Source organism: Pituophis catenifer, unplaced genomic scaffold, assembly GCF_029215685.1.
Source record: "Pituophis catenifer annectens isolate HBS135680 unplaced genomic scaffold, rPitCat1.0.hap2 SCAF_1, whole genome shotgun sequence".
Lineage (NCBI taxonomy): Eukaryota > Metazoa > Chordata > Lepidosauria > Squamata > Colubridae > Pituophis > Pituophis catenifer.
In genome coordinates, this window is record NW_027256881.1 from 240,630,108 (window position 1) to 240,644,247 (window position 14,140).

General features: G+C 38.7%; 1 protein-coding gene across 4 annotated transcripts; it reads right to left on the reverse strand.

Annotated features, from left to right (window-relative positions):
* Positions 1 to 292: 292 nt before the first annotated feature.
* Positions 293 to 13,993, reverse strand: SIRT3 (sirtuin 3). Of its 4 annotated transcripts, XM_070957345.1 has the most exons (10): positions 13,968 to 13,993; positions 10,895 to 10,942; positions 9,824 to 9,919; positions 9,242 to 9,431; positions 7,291 to 7,488; positions 4,483 to 4,715; positions 4,239 to 4,339; positions 3,023 to 3,184; positions 2,159 to 2,368; positions 293 to 1,096 (listed from the first exon to the last, which is right to left on the reverse strand). In XM_070957345.1, the coding sequence occupies exons 3-10, from the start codon at positions 9,897 to 9,899 to the stop codon at positions 1,076 to 1,078; spliced, it is 1,191 nt and encodes a 396-aa protein (XP_070813446.1). In that variant the 5' UTR covers positions 9,900 to 9,919; positions 10,895 to 10,942; positions 13,968 to 13,993; the 3' UTR covers positions 293 to 1,075. The 4 variants fall into 4 exon arrangements, with proteins under 4 accessions (XP_070813446.1, XP_070813447.1, XP_070813445.1 ...); XM_070957346.1 differs by lacking the exons at positions 293 to 1,096; positions 3,023 to 3,184 and having other exon boundaries at positions 2,077 to 2,368; XM_070957344.1 differs by lacking the exons at positions 293 to 1,096; positions 10,895 to 10,942; positions 13,968 to 13,993 and having other exon boundaries at positions 2,077 to 2,368; positions 9,824 to 9,988.
* Between the last annotated feature and the right edge of the window lie 147 nt (positions 13,994 to 14,140).

A 14,140-nucleotide genomic window follows, 5' to 3' on the forward strand; every position in this document is an offset into this window, starting at 1 on the left:
CTGTTGAGAGTTGTAGTCGATCAACAAATTTCTGAATAGCTCTTCACTTATTGTAATGACTACTATAAAATGAAACAAAAAACCCTTAAAAGGCACACCACTATCTCTTTTAAGAGGAGGATAAACAGGAAATTAGTTAACTGATGTTGAATCTGCTGAATGGATTCAAATAATGGTTGAATAGTTTGATGGATTGATGTAACCAAATTATAAGGATTTTTTGAAATATAAGTATTAAATAAAATCAAGGTCAGAGAATAAAAGCTTTAATTAGTCAAAAGAAATACTGAGCTATTGTTAAAATAGATTTTATTTTGCTTTAAATTGAACTGTAGTTGCAAATGCTACACATTCATCCAGCAGCTACAGTATAGCATTCCTGTATGTGCTAGTTTCTTACTAGAAATGTTGACGCATAAACAAATTATCTTTTCAAGATACATAAGTGATATCTGTGAATTAATATACACATTATTTTAAGAACTTTTTCTTTACACATTGATAAATAAATAAAGCTGGAATTCACTTTTTGATAAAAAACTGCACTCCCAATATTGATTTCTTCCAAGTGGGTAGAAAATCATGGATTCAGTATGAATGAAATAATACTCTTGTTGAGGCTCTGACTAAAATCTCAGATCTGTGATACTTTTTAAATGACTCAAATAATCCAAGTGGAAAAAGTAAAAAAAAAAAAATATGGGAGAAAATTAATGCCTTCTAAAAGGGAGGTAGCAGCTACATTGAAAATGTTTACAGCTTATCTTCATAGAAAATAAAATTCAAATTATTTGCAGGATCCAATCTGGGTTGGTCACCGGGACCAAAGGTTTAGTCTTCATCAAATTATTTTATTTTCATTTCCCGAAGAGCCTTGAGAACATGCTCTGCTCTGAGGCGTCAAAAATGTCCAAGGAATTAAATTACTATCTCCAGATAGTTCTTACCGTTACCTATTAGGTGAACAAAAGAACCCCTTTTCACCCCAATCTGTGAATTTATCATTATAACCTTTGGCTGAGGCATACGTTACTTTTTGAGGAGTTAAATCTGTCCAAAAGTAGAGAATACACTTCTATTTCTCCTTTATATCCAGCTGAAAACACAAAAAACATGGATTACAACCCACACCAACTGTTGAGATCCCCCCCCAAAGAAAAAGTGATGAAGTAGAGACTGTATTTAGTTAAACAAAAACATTACCATTGCCAAATGGTAAAATAAATGCACAAAGAAGAACCAATTTTAACCACACTTATGTTTACCTAAACCTGAGCAGAATGTACTGACGTTTTGCATCATATCATTCTGGGTTGTCAGACAAAATATGTTTAACATATGTCTGTGCGGCCTTCTCTCAAAACAGAGTGATGCTCATTTTACATAATTGGCACAGACTGCATGAGTTGGGAGTGTGCTATGGTACATTGCGAGTGCAGGGAGGCCAAGGGAACGGGGGGCACATTCACACGAGTACAGGGACACAGAGGGAAGAAAGGTACAGGTTGATAAAAGGCCAGGGAAACCAAAAGAAGGGTGTGGTGCAGTGAGCAGAAGGTGGGAGTCTGACCAGAACCTTCCCTGCCAACTCCCCATTGCCTTTGCTTCTGAGAAACCTGTAGGGAAGGTTGCAAACGGCAATCCTATGACTGCAGGATGCTGCAACTTTTTTGAGTATGAGCTGGTTGCCAGGTAAGCAAATAACAATCATGTGACTCTAGGGTGCTGTGATGGCAGGAAATTAGAGGAACTATCTTAAGTACCATTCATTCAGTTCTACTGCAACTTTGGTTATTGAATGAGTGTTTGATATGCAAGGAATACCCACATTATAATTTCATTTATTGTTTCCAAATCTCAAATTTCACTCTGAGAAAGCAAAATGTTACTGAATTAAATAATAAAATGCAATAAATAGTCACAAAGGACAGGCGACATAGTCATTTCCCTTGAGTTATACAAGATGGAAAGTGATAGTATCCCGTGGAATTGGGTGGCTATAACAAATGCAAGAAAAATAAACCTATATAACTATGATGGATAAAATAACTGCGTAGTCTATATTAAAGTCTTATCCTTAATTGTATTGTTTTCATAACTCCAGCCAGCAAAATAAAAAGAGTGCAAGACGCAAAGTTTTCAAATCAAAATGACCTACCTTTTCTTTTTCTTTTTTTATTAGTTCCTGTAACTCCTCTTTCCAGCCTAACAGTTCTACCACTTTTTCCACTCCACTGATTACATCTCCCAGTTCAGCTACATCATTGTGCTGTGACTGGACCACAAATGGCCCCACCAGGTCTCGATTGATCAGAACACGGGGCACAGAACCACGGACAGCTCCTGCCAGACTAGCAAAGGGCTCCACCTAAAATAAAGCATTAGAAAGGAGAGTGTACGGAGTTGTCTCTCTTGCAAAGTAAAAATTGCTGCACTTTAGGGTATTTTTTCTAAGAAAAAAAATTGTTATAGATCTTCAAATGCTAACTGAAAGCTCACACCAAACATCTGAATATGCCCACTCCATATGAGCCGTGCGCAAATCACAGGGTACTAAAAATGGTACCGTCAAGATTTAAGATGATGATACAGTACTTTTATTTATATGCTGATTTTCCTAAGAGTCTTTAAAATATATTTTGAGTGAAACCTCCTAGCAAGGTGGCCTGCAATATTATTCATATAGGGGAAGACAGCTGAAGATAATGAATTCTTAAGGCTTTACAGCAGGGGTATCCAACTTTGACAACTTTAAGACTCATGGACGTCCTCAGCCAGAATGGGGAATTCTGGGAGCTGAAGTCCGCAGGTCTTAAAATTGCCAAGGTTGGACACCCCTGTTCTACAATATAATGAACTTAAAACTCTGAAATTCCTTCCCATCTCTTTTGTTGATTGCTGAACTGCCACCCTTCCATTCCCTTGACTTCTCATGGCTTTTCTCTCTGTTCTCCAGAGTCTCTGAATCACTTCGTCTTAAAAACCCATCTCTTATTCTTTCCCATGTTCATAATAGCCAGACCTCAAGAGAGGTTCCAACGATAAAAAGCAGGTCTGCCATAGGAAAATCTGTCAAATGCAAGAAGAACCGATGAGGAAGCGCTTCTCCAAAGAATATAATATCAGGCTTGACTACTCCAGTGCAAACAGGGCATTTGGGAATTTTGTCAGTCATCACATCCCCCTGAAATGAAATCAGATAATAGGGATATAAATTCCTAATCAGGCAGCACAAGCCACAAGACTGACATCACAACTGAGGACAGCGCACACCAAAACTGCAATAAAAGCAAAGGCAATCCTATGAGCCTGCTGAAGCAAAGATCTAGGATCAAGTCGAAATACGTGGATCCACCTGAAAAGAGGAGCCAGTGAGTTTGGCAGCAACTGTGATTTCTTAGCCTGGCCAGTGGAAGGAGGCCTAGCCTATGAATAGGAGCAGCCAGGAAAAAGCTAAGAACTGGAGGAGCATTAGTGGCTGGTTGTCTTTGTCTTATCAATGACTGCTTTGCATTTTGGAGAAATCACACTGCTAACTTCACTGATACGTGAGAAAAGATGATGATCTCGGATTGTCTCATGAGAGATGTGGGGTAAGGGAGATGCTCCCTATGAAGTGAGGGTAAAGATGAGGAGCAGATATCTCCACTGGCTGGTGTTCTAGTAGGACAAGGCTTTCAAGGATTGAAATCGGGTAAAATGCTCTCGGTTCAGACCGGATCGCCTGATCTGGTAGCGATGGTGGTGGGTGGTTCAGAGAACTGGTAGCAAAAATCCCTGCCCCCCCCCCATGCCTAGCTGAGCCGCAAGATCATCAGAGGCTTTTTTTTTTTACTTTTAAAAGCATTTTTCGGGCAAAGAGGTTGTAGAAAAAATTATTTTAAAAGTAAAAAAAAAAAAAAAAAGCCTCTGATGATCGCGCAGCTCACCTGGGATCGCCATAGCCTTTTAAAAGCATTTTTTCTACAACCTGTTCAGCCAAAGAGGTTGTAGAAAAAATGCTTTTAAAAGTTAAAAAAAAAAAGTTGGCCACGCCCACCCAGTCACATTACCTCCCACCAAGCCACGCCCACAGAACTGGTAGTAACAAATTTTATATTTCACCACTGATTGAAATGTTACCTTTCTGGAGGCCTGGAATCAACAGAAGCAGGCTCACTGTACATTTGCATTAAAAATGATACATGTAATACTTGTACTATTCCTGGAGTGCTGTTATCTGCTGCAATGTGGCTTACCCTGAAATCCTCTCCTGAATATGTTCTTCGACAGACAGTACATGTAGCAGAAGCAAATGTGCCATGAGCTTCAACTAGTTTATCTGGAGGAATCCCAGCAACTAGAACACACAAGCAGGAAGATAAGATCTTCACCAACTCAAAAGATATTTAAAATGGATGATCCCTCACCATCACCACAAATATTACTGCTGTGTAATCTGCTTTCAATTTATCTTCTCAGAGCCAGTAGCAAGTGGCTCACCTCTCTCCAGCCCATCAATATTTTGTGTGTAGAGGCGCAGAAGGAGCCCTTTGTCAAACAGAAGTCGAAGAAAATAATGGGCATAGTTTGGTCTGTAATTGCCAGGGTACAACTCCTTAGCTAACCTGAAGAAAGGCTTGGGATTCTGGAAAAAGTAGCTAAGTTCAAATATGGCTTCAGGGTATGGAATATTATACTGCTGAAGGTTACTGTATAGCCCACTCCCAGGAGACCTGCAAAAAGAGTAGTAGAGTAAAATTAGAATAATGATAGGCCAGGAATCCAAGTTCACCAAGCCTTAACCAGAGAAATACCTAGGTACAGTACTGAAATATCTAATCCAAGAAATCAACATGATTAGAGTTCTAAGGAAAGGAAAGTGGTAAATGCATTTTATTTTTCACTCAGAACAAAACAATTACATCTAGAATGTTCCAAGTTAGAAGTATTTTGACAAGAAAAAAATTATCCCAAGAAGTCACCACAAAATACAGAACATCTGTTGGACCTAATAAATTTACCTCTCCCAGACATATTTTACTTTGCATGTATGTGGGTTTTAATGAGCATGCAATAGGTTGGATTTGCTTTAAGGAAGAAGCTCACCTCACCCAACTTTAAGACAGTGACAGCAGATATTTAATTGGTTTCTGCTGCTATCCACAAGTTACCAAATGCAACAGGCAACACAACATTCCAATAGTATCACTGGAGACAACAGAAATGACTGGCCTACCTGGTAAAATGAATTCATATACAGGTAGTCCTTGTGTAACATTCACTTGCTTAGCAATTGCTTAAAATTACAGTGAACAAGGGGTATTTATAATGGGTTATTTAAGTTGCAGCTGTTGCAACATTCCTGCACACACGACAGCAATTCAAGTGCTTGGCAACCAGCTTGCACTTATGATAGTGCAGCATCTCATGGCCAAATCATTGTGGTTTACAACCTTCATTGATGGCTTCCATAAGCAAAGTCAATGAGGAAGCCAGCAAGAGGCCACTAATGGCAAATACATGACCGTCACGTATGATTCACCTAATGACAATGACTACTGGAACTGCCATTGTAAATCAGCACAATTATGTGACATTGCACTTTATAACCATGTCATTTAGCAATCAAATTCCTGTCCCAATTACTATTGGTGAGGACCAACTGTAGAAAAATATTTTTAATTTGCAACTAATTTATAAATTCAGTTTGATCTGGTGGCTAAAGTGTTAGATCACAAATGGGAAAACATGAGTTTTAGTCTTGATGTAAGCATAGTAAGCCAGCTGGATAACCTTGGGCCAGTCACTCCCTCTCAACCAGGGGTGAAATGCTACCGGTTTGGGAGGACCGGTAGCGGAGATTGGGGCTAGTTTGCTGTACCGGTAGCAATTGCTGGCTTGCCATGCCCCCGAACCAGACCACGGCCCGCAGCCCTGCCATGCTTGCCTGCCTTCCATGCGGCCTTCCCGTGGCCATCTTGTGAAGGCAGGCAAGTGTAAGGCCACGTGGAAGGCAGGCAAGCATGGCAGGGCTGTGGGGAAGGGAGCTAGCAGCTTACTCCCTTCCCAGCAGGCCTGCCATGCTTGCCTGCCTTCCACGCTGCCAAACTCATTGTTCGGAGCATCAGCGATCTAAGGAAGCGTCTTCCAACTCTTCAAGATCGACTTGCCAAGAAGCCAACAGCAAAAGTAGCAGCAGCGGGGGCGACGGGGCATGTGTGTGTGTCTGTGTCCCTCCGTGGTCCTCCTCTCCCAGGTGACAGCCAGGGCTTCACCGCCTCTTTTCCTCAGAGGGGTAGTGTCTGCCTCCAAGTTCTTGCGGAGGGAGGGATGGACACACACACACACATGCCCCCGTTGCCCCCACCCCGCCACCACTACTTTTGCTGTTGGCTTAAAGTTGATCTTGAAGAGCTGGAAGACGTTTCCTTAGATCGCTGCCAAACTCATTGTTGGGAGCGTCAGCGATCTAAGGAAACATCTTACACCTTCTCCTCCCCATTCCCCCCCCCTTTTCCATTTCTATATCTGGATTCTGATAATTACACCTTCTCCTCCCCATCCCCCCCCTTTTCCATTTCTGTGCCTGGATTCTGCTTCTGCAAGAGAAGGCTCCGATGTTCTCTTGGGTGGTGGAGGGAAACTCAAAGCGTTGGGGGCTTCAGAAGGGCAGAATGTGCTTCAAAATGTGCAGCTCCTGGCTCTAATAGTGAATGATGTCAAGTTGGCCACACCCACCCAGTCACATGACCATCAACCCACGCCCATCAAGCCACACCCACAGAACCGGTAGCAAACATTTTTACATTTCATCCCTGCTCTCAACCTTAAGAAAATGACAATGCTAAACCAGTTCTGAAAATGTTTCTGAAATAACCACATAATCAAATCTAGTTGAACACTAAATAAATAAATAGGAAGTGTGTTAATATCTTAGAATAGCAAGATCAAATGAAAAAAGGAAAGTAAAAGGCTGAATGATTCTTGGTCAATAATACTAACATTATTGTTAGCAACACAATCATTCTTGAGAACCTTTAAAGAAACTCTTGAAGGTATGACATTTCATGTAGCTCAAGGAAACAAGGCTCTGTGTTGGGAGAGGCAGAAAAATTACATTGACATTTCTCTACAGTTCCAAAAAAAATACCTATTTGAGCCGCTGATATTTAACACATGATAAAAGTTATGTGACAGTGTGACACCTACTGAAAACAGGTTTCATGGATGACCATCCTTGTGGCTTGGTGAGGTGGATGCTTATTTGGTTAAAGCTGGCAAAGCCATAAAACTAGTTCCATACAGTACCTGAAATCTGGAATCCCACTCGGGGTACTGAGTCCTGCTCCAGCCATCACTACTATCCTATGGCATTCTTTCTTCCGGATGCGTTCCATCACATCTCTTAGGCTGAGCTTCTTATTTCCACCGTTATTTCCTCCTTGGCCAATTCCAAAAAACACTCTTGAGAATGTGGAGAGGGACAAGAACCTTACTCCCTGGGTCCTGCAGGAAACATTATCAGTAAGCATGCTTTAGATCAGGGGTGTCAAACTCATGGCCCACGGATCGGATGCGTCACATGCGGGCCACACCCACCCCTGGTTTAGTGAAGGGGAAAAAAGTTGTGATATGTCACGTAACGACAATGTGACACCACGAGTTTGACACCCCTGCTTTAGATTATAAAGAAGCACATTTATAAGGGAAAAAATAAGAACCAATATTCCAGTCCAATCCATGATTTATAGGCATACCCATCCATGGATTGTTATCTAATTTACTCAGAAAAGGATCAGCATGATCCTCTTCCCTTGATGCGGAGTTAAAGCAATCTCTACCCAGATCTACCCAGCCTTTAGCTGAAAAAAAATTATACTAGCATAGAGCTTTCTGTTCCCATTACCAGTTCCTATTGTCTCTCATTCAAATAATTGCAATCGCTTGACTTCCTTGATAAAGGATGATATGGCTTAAGAAATTTTATACAAATTGTCCTTGGACCATGCCAAGGTAAAGTGAAAAACACCATCAGTTCAGCCAAGGATGACTTAGGGCTTTCTCATTCATGGACTTAAGTGAAGCAACATCATGGGGATATAGTAGGGGAAAAAAACTTTATTGGGCATATTTGCACCATTAGATTCAATGGAGAATGGAGTGTTTTTAATTATTAGATAATTCCATTTAAAGTTAAGGCCAAAACGGACAATCAATGGCATCATTTCTCATATAGTATATGTTTGCTAGCTCCTACTTTTTACACAGAAAAGCACTTTTTACATGTTATGTAAAACGTGGTATTCACCATTTTTTTTTTTTTTTTTGCATTTGGGGACGCTTTGATAGACTTTCAAGAGCAGGGTATTAGATATACTGTATCTGCAGGATTAAAGCTGATTAAAGTTTAATTGCTAACAAAAAAGTTGGACCTTGATATGCAGTATGAAAATACTTAGTTGAATGGAGGCAACATCTGAAATATATTACTGTAACTTCCCTCCAATCAGCACTAACACAATTTCAAGCACAAAAAGTGGCATTGGCCAAAAATGACAGCCATTCTCCTAAAAGTCTTACCCTGCTGACAAGTCTGTCTCTGTCAGAAAAGCAATGTAGAAGGTATCTCATGCTATCTTTCTCCTGACCAACTTATTTTGCTGTACTTGCCAAATGTTTAGAACCTGATCTGAAAAAGAAGGATTCTACCCTGATTCCCATAAAACTGAATTCTTATGGAAAACACAGAAGACAGCTCTGAAAAATACTCTGGAGATTGACTACAATCCAACATCATAAATGTTTCCTCCACAGTATCATTAAATGGGGATGATTTTGTCCTTGTAACAAAAAATCTTTTTACATTAGTTTAAATAATTTTATTTTTTTTTAAAAAAAATCTTTTTAAATTGTATGCCTGATAACTGTACATTGTATTATTATCTATGGATTGGAATACTTAAAAGTATTTTTTATTAAGTTAATGACATTTTAAAATATATATCATTTTATGCAGAGAATAGCTTTTTACATGCTTTCTAATCTAATACCAAACAGACAAAGTGTCCTCTGGATCCTTTCCTTCTGCCAGCAATAAAACTATCATAAGAATGAGAACTTTGAACCTGAAAGGTAGCTTATTATAGGCTCATAACAAACAGTCAAAAATCTCCTGAGTTTTACTGAGCCTTACTGTTAAATAAGATTTAATAGAATTTCATGTTAAAGAATATTTACACAAAGGATATCAAGGCCTTACCTTATCCCAGACAAGTCTGTTGTATTTTTTAAGCTACTTTCTGAAGTCTTCTGCAGCAAATGTTTTCCATGAGGAAAGCAGACGGCAGATCTGAATGGAATTAAGGGAAGATTTTTGCTGGCTGTCAGACTGGAAGAATTTCCAAAATGCTGATGCTGGGCATACATCCAGAGATCCAGAGACTTCCATCCTAAAAATTATTAAAAAACATTTTTGGGGAAAATATTGAAAGTGAAGAATCATTTTGTAGAGGAATGACAAATAATTTAGCTCAGCAAAACAAAATTGTACATGGTTAACGCTTGCCATATGGGAGTAGTTTTATCATTGTTTATTATATGTTGCATTTGCTTACAATTTATGCAATAAAATGTAAAAATAAGTAAATTGAGCTTTATTCCTAGTGACTAGATGAGGATCTCAACAGCATTGTTTCCTATATTCAACTTTTCCCTTTGTTGTTCATAATATTTTAACTCCCATATATTTGTCCACCTACTGTCACAAATCTCCATAGCCTTTCTAAACTCCGATATGCTTTTCCCAGATCCAGCGAGCTACCTGAAACAGTCTGAGACTTACCAATTAATCTCTGTAAACTGGCAGTCTGAAGCACAGTTTTCCTTGCAGAGACTCTGAAATGCATTCTCCAGTTCATTTCCCTTCAGTGGCCTAGTCCTAAATCAGAAAACCAAGAGAAGTGATTTTTAAAGTATTGTTTTTATAGGGGCTGATAAAAGCCTGGCATTATTTAGTCAGTGGCTATGATCTAACGACTAATTTAGGACATAGGGCAAAGCAGCATAGCTCTGTTTGCTTTCAATTATCTTGAGCCAGGAAGCACAGCTGAACACTGTTTACCACAATGTTCCTAATAGAAGGACCAATGACAGCCTATTTTATCAGTATTTGAGCATAGTATAAAAATAGTGTGATTGATTCCACTACTACTCTCTTACTAAACCTCTGAAAAAATAAGAACAGAAATGAAACGCAGCAGCACCTATGCCACAAAACAGCTCTGGTGTTTGAAATGGTTATAGCCTCCCTTCTATCCAATGTGAAAACCTGTAGAATGGGCATTGCTCTGCTTTGCTTGTGCCCCATCATTTCTCTTTCAAGACGAAGGACCTGCTACAGGTGAGGCAAGGCAATAGTGAGGGTTGGAGTAGGAGGTAAGATGTGTTTTGGGATAGACCTTGGTGAATGTAAGCTTTCCCAAAAGGCTCCTGCTTTCACTCCCCAAAATCATCAGAAACATCTTCAGACCCACCCCTATTTTTTCTCACTGCAGTCAATCTTGAAATACTAAAAAACTAACATAAATCAGCCAATGTTTCTTTTACCTAACCAAGGGGAGAATGTAAAAAAATGGCATCCAGCCAGTCCCATTTCCCCTTGCCATGTCTATATGTTTCTAAACAAAGTATATGACTTTGACCATGAAATCACCAGGAATTGAGCTCAATCCAAAGGAGATTTCGCCTTTTCTCCCAAAGCATACCTCTTGCTTCAATCATTTACTTTACATGGAGTATAAAAACAGCATTGGCTTTAGTAGCTCCCACATAAAATTTAAAGAGCTGGTCTTTACCTATAAAGCTCTTTATTACTTGGCACATCACTATGTGAAAAACTGCCTGCTTAACTCACCTGGTATATTCAGTTTGGGGGCTGCTGAATCCCATCACCATATGAGAACTGAGGAAGAAAACACAACACTGCTTCTCATATATGGTTCCTTTCAAATGTTGATTTATTGCAGAACTCATTGATTGACATATGAAATTAATTTTGATTCTGAACTAGAAGATTTTCTAGATGCCTCAAAATTTTAGTTTAGATATACTCACTAAGCTAAGTCTTAATGTGATTACAGCTTCTTTTCAAATCTTTATTATGGTCTTAATAGAAAGGGCAGACTACAAAGAGTTAATAATTGTGAAAACAAAAATATTTAAAATATATATATAAAGGATAAGCATACATATAAAACATACGAATTAATGCATGATTAATAAGCCAATAAATTGTGATTTAGTAAAAATCAGTTAAATCATGTATTAGTTGTTATCAACACTGCCTTCACTACTAATCACCTTTTGGAGAGTTGCGTTATTAACAGTCACTGCTATCAATCATTTTCATTACAGCTGACAATGCTAATCAGCCTTTCAGTAGAAATGATAGAAGTTGTACAATATGAAAGCACAGCTATGACACGAGGTAAATGTAAAATTAAAAACTAAGCAAATGTTTGTGTTACCTGAGGGAATTAGTAACTGAAATGTTCTGCCATTTGCCAGAATGTGATGCATATAATAAAGATCTTAGCATGAATTAAGAAAATTGGCATTGTACTACATTGCTATAGTTAGGAAAATGGAAGTATAAAAGGCAAGGCAAAACTGACAAAACATAAAATATTCTGTTAATGCTCAGATGATATAAAATGTTATTGGGTATTATCCCCCTTCTTCATATATAAAGGAATATATTTATTCCCTTAGTAGTGTTCATAGTCATCTTTTCTATTTAATTTTGAACAAGAAGAAAAACATATGGAAAACCAACCAAATACACATACAGCAAACACTAGGGAAAAAAGTATCTCAAAGTATAGTGATAATTAAGTTACTTGCTCGGTGGAACTTTAAGCTTAAATTTCCAGTGTTAGCCATTATATAATTCTGTAATCATCAGATTTTTTTGACTAAGCACCACAAACTTAAAACCAAAATTTTAAATAATTTAACAAGTGGCTTCTTGTTAGTTGCAAAGTCGTGTCCAACCCATTGCGACTCCATGGACAACGTTCCTCCAGGCCTCCCTGTCCTCCTTGTCCTCTACCATCCCTTTCTTCAGGCCTTCCTGTCCTCTACCATCCCTCTATCACAACAAGTGGCTACATTTCCATACAAAAAAATACAGGATGAATTCTAGTCAGTTTCACTTAGACAAGATTCACTGAAACCTACATGACTAAAACCATATCCCCTTTTTCAACTAACTAGTAGAAACTTGCATCTGTAATATTGCCTTTATCCCCACACTGTGAGATAGTTTTAACATTTCCTAAACTGTACCACTGTCAAAAGGAACATTTCTCTTCTTATTCCAAGACCAACTAAGGGCAGCATCAAGATATTTAAAACAGTTCTGGAAGCAAGACAGGTGACTGGCAGAAACTGGACTGGGACTGGAATAGGGATAGCAAATCCCATGCAGGTGTATTTTTCTGTCAGCTTAAGGATGGATGGATAGATAGAGTTTTAACTTAGTAAAGTGGAAAGGCTCAATTTCTGGAAGCAAAATTCCTTCCAAAAAGCGGAGATTATTAAAATTATCAACACAGCTGTATGAACAAAAGTTGTATTTTAGAAAACCAATAAGATTAATGCCATAAATAATATTCCTTGGGTTCTTTTTTTCCAAACTTGGCACTTTAAAATGCTGGTTGTTGAATTCTATGAGTTGAAGTTCAACAATTTTAAAGTTGCAAGTTTGAAAAGCACTGTTTTAGGTATAGGGGCACACCTATATAGCTACCCTGTTTCCCTGAAAATAAGAAATCCCCTGATAATAAACTCAATCGGACTTTTGAGTGCGTACACTAAAATAAGACTCCCCCTGAAAACAAGCCCTCCCCGAAAATTAAACATTTAATTAATTTAATTTAATTAAATAAAACGCAGAGCTGGAAATCAGCTACAATGGCAAGAGGAGTCCCATCTTGCTCCACGCACCCCAAAATAATAAGACCTCCCCGAAAATAAGGCCAAGCACTTATTTCAGGGTTCAAAAAAATATAAAACAGGGTCTTATTTTTGGGGAAACACGGTATGTACTGTAAGATTGGCTAATTAAATAGATTGGAAGGCCTTGTAGAAAAACTGTCTGCCAGTCAAAATCTTGTTCTCACTTTTTATCTGCAGCAAGATCATTAACACCTGCACAAAGATGGAAACACTGTGAAACACACACAATAGAGGTTGGTGAAGATGACAGAATTTGCAGAGATGGCAAAAAATGAGTTATTTGATTAGGGAAAAGGCAGCAACTACATTTTGTGATTGGAATCCTGTATGGACTTTAAGCTGAAAATAGAATAAAAATGAACTTGTGATTTTATGGGTTTGACGATTATAAAGAATATGGAAAGAATGGAGCAATATCTATAGAAAAGAAATTATAAATGCATTTATAATTGCTGTAAAGAGTAGAAGATACTTCTTTATATATTTTTGCTTCTACTTTTCCTTCTTTAAAGTTGCACTGTTTTACTCTGCAAAAAAAATTCAACAAAAATTTAAAAATCTCTCTCCTACTATTCCTCACATGCATTTTTCTAAACAAACCATGAATCTTTCCCCAAAACTGTTTTAAAATGCAAGGGCCACCTGCTTTTTCCAAACTACACAGAACGGAATAGAAATGTCTTTCCTAACATTAACTTTTTCTAATTTGCTCAATTCTAAAATAAGCCCGAATATACAGAAAACAGCAAAGAGCTTTATTGGAGGACGGGCAGCCCATTTACTGGTTCTGCTACGAGTATGAACCCAAGATCCATGGCCAGCAAGGCCACCGAGTCCTGGGCCCCTACAAGAGAGACTACAGTAACGTCAACGCACCTAGGCAGCAACAATAATGAATCGTACTACGTCTTGCTATCCTTGTGACACGACACGCGACAGAAAGGAATGAAACGACGACGCGTTCCCACCTGGCAGCTGCCCAATGCTAACCAACTGCGCCTTCTTGTCACTTCGCAAACTGACCGGCAGGGGGCGCCCGAGCGAGAAAGGCAGCTCAGAAGAACACTCCCAAGTAACCATTCGGAGAGCTTAGCACAGAGACCGACCAATCCTTCTTCGGGGGCGGAATATTGAAGCGAGG

What these genes read in the sequence shown, in the direction of transcription:
- SIRT3 (XM_070957344.1), bottom strand. Translation starts at nt 9,899, where the DNA reads ATGAACTGGAGAATGCATTTCAGAGTCTCTGCAAGGAAAACTGTGCTT. An exon ending in TATTGATGGGCTGGAGAGAG is followed by an intron (nt 4,340 to 4,482) that starts GTGAGCCACTTG and finishes TGTGTGTTCTAG; the next exon opens with TTGCTGGGATTCCTCCAGAT. An exon ending in ATTCAGGAGAGGATTTCAGG is followed by an intron (nt 3,185 to 4,238) that starts GTAAGCCACATT and finishes ATTTCATTTCAG; the next exon opens with GGGGATGTGATGACTGACAA.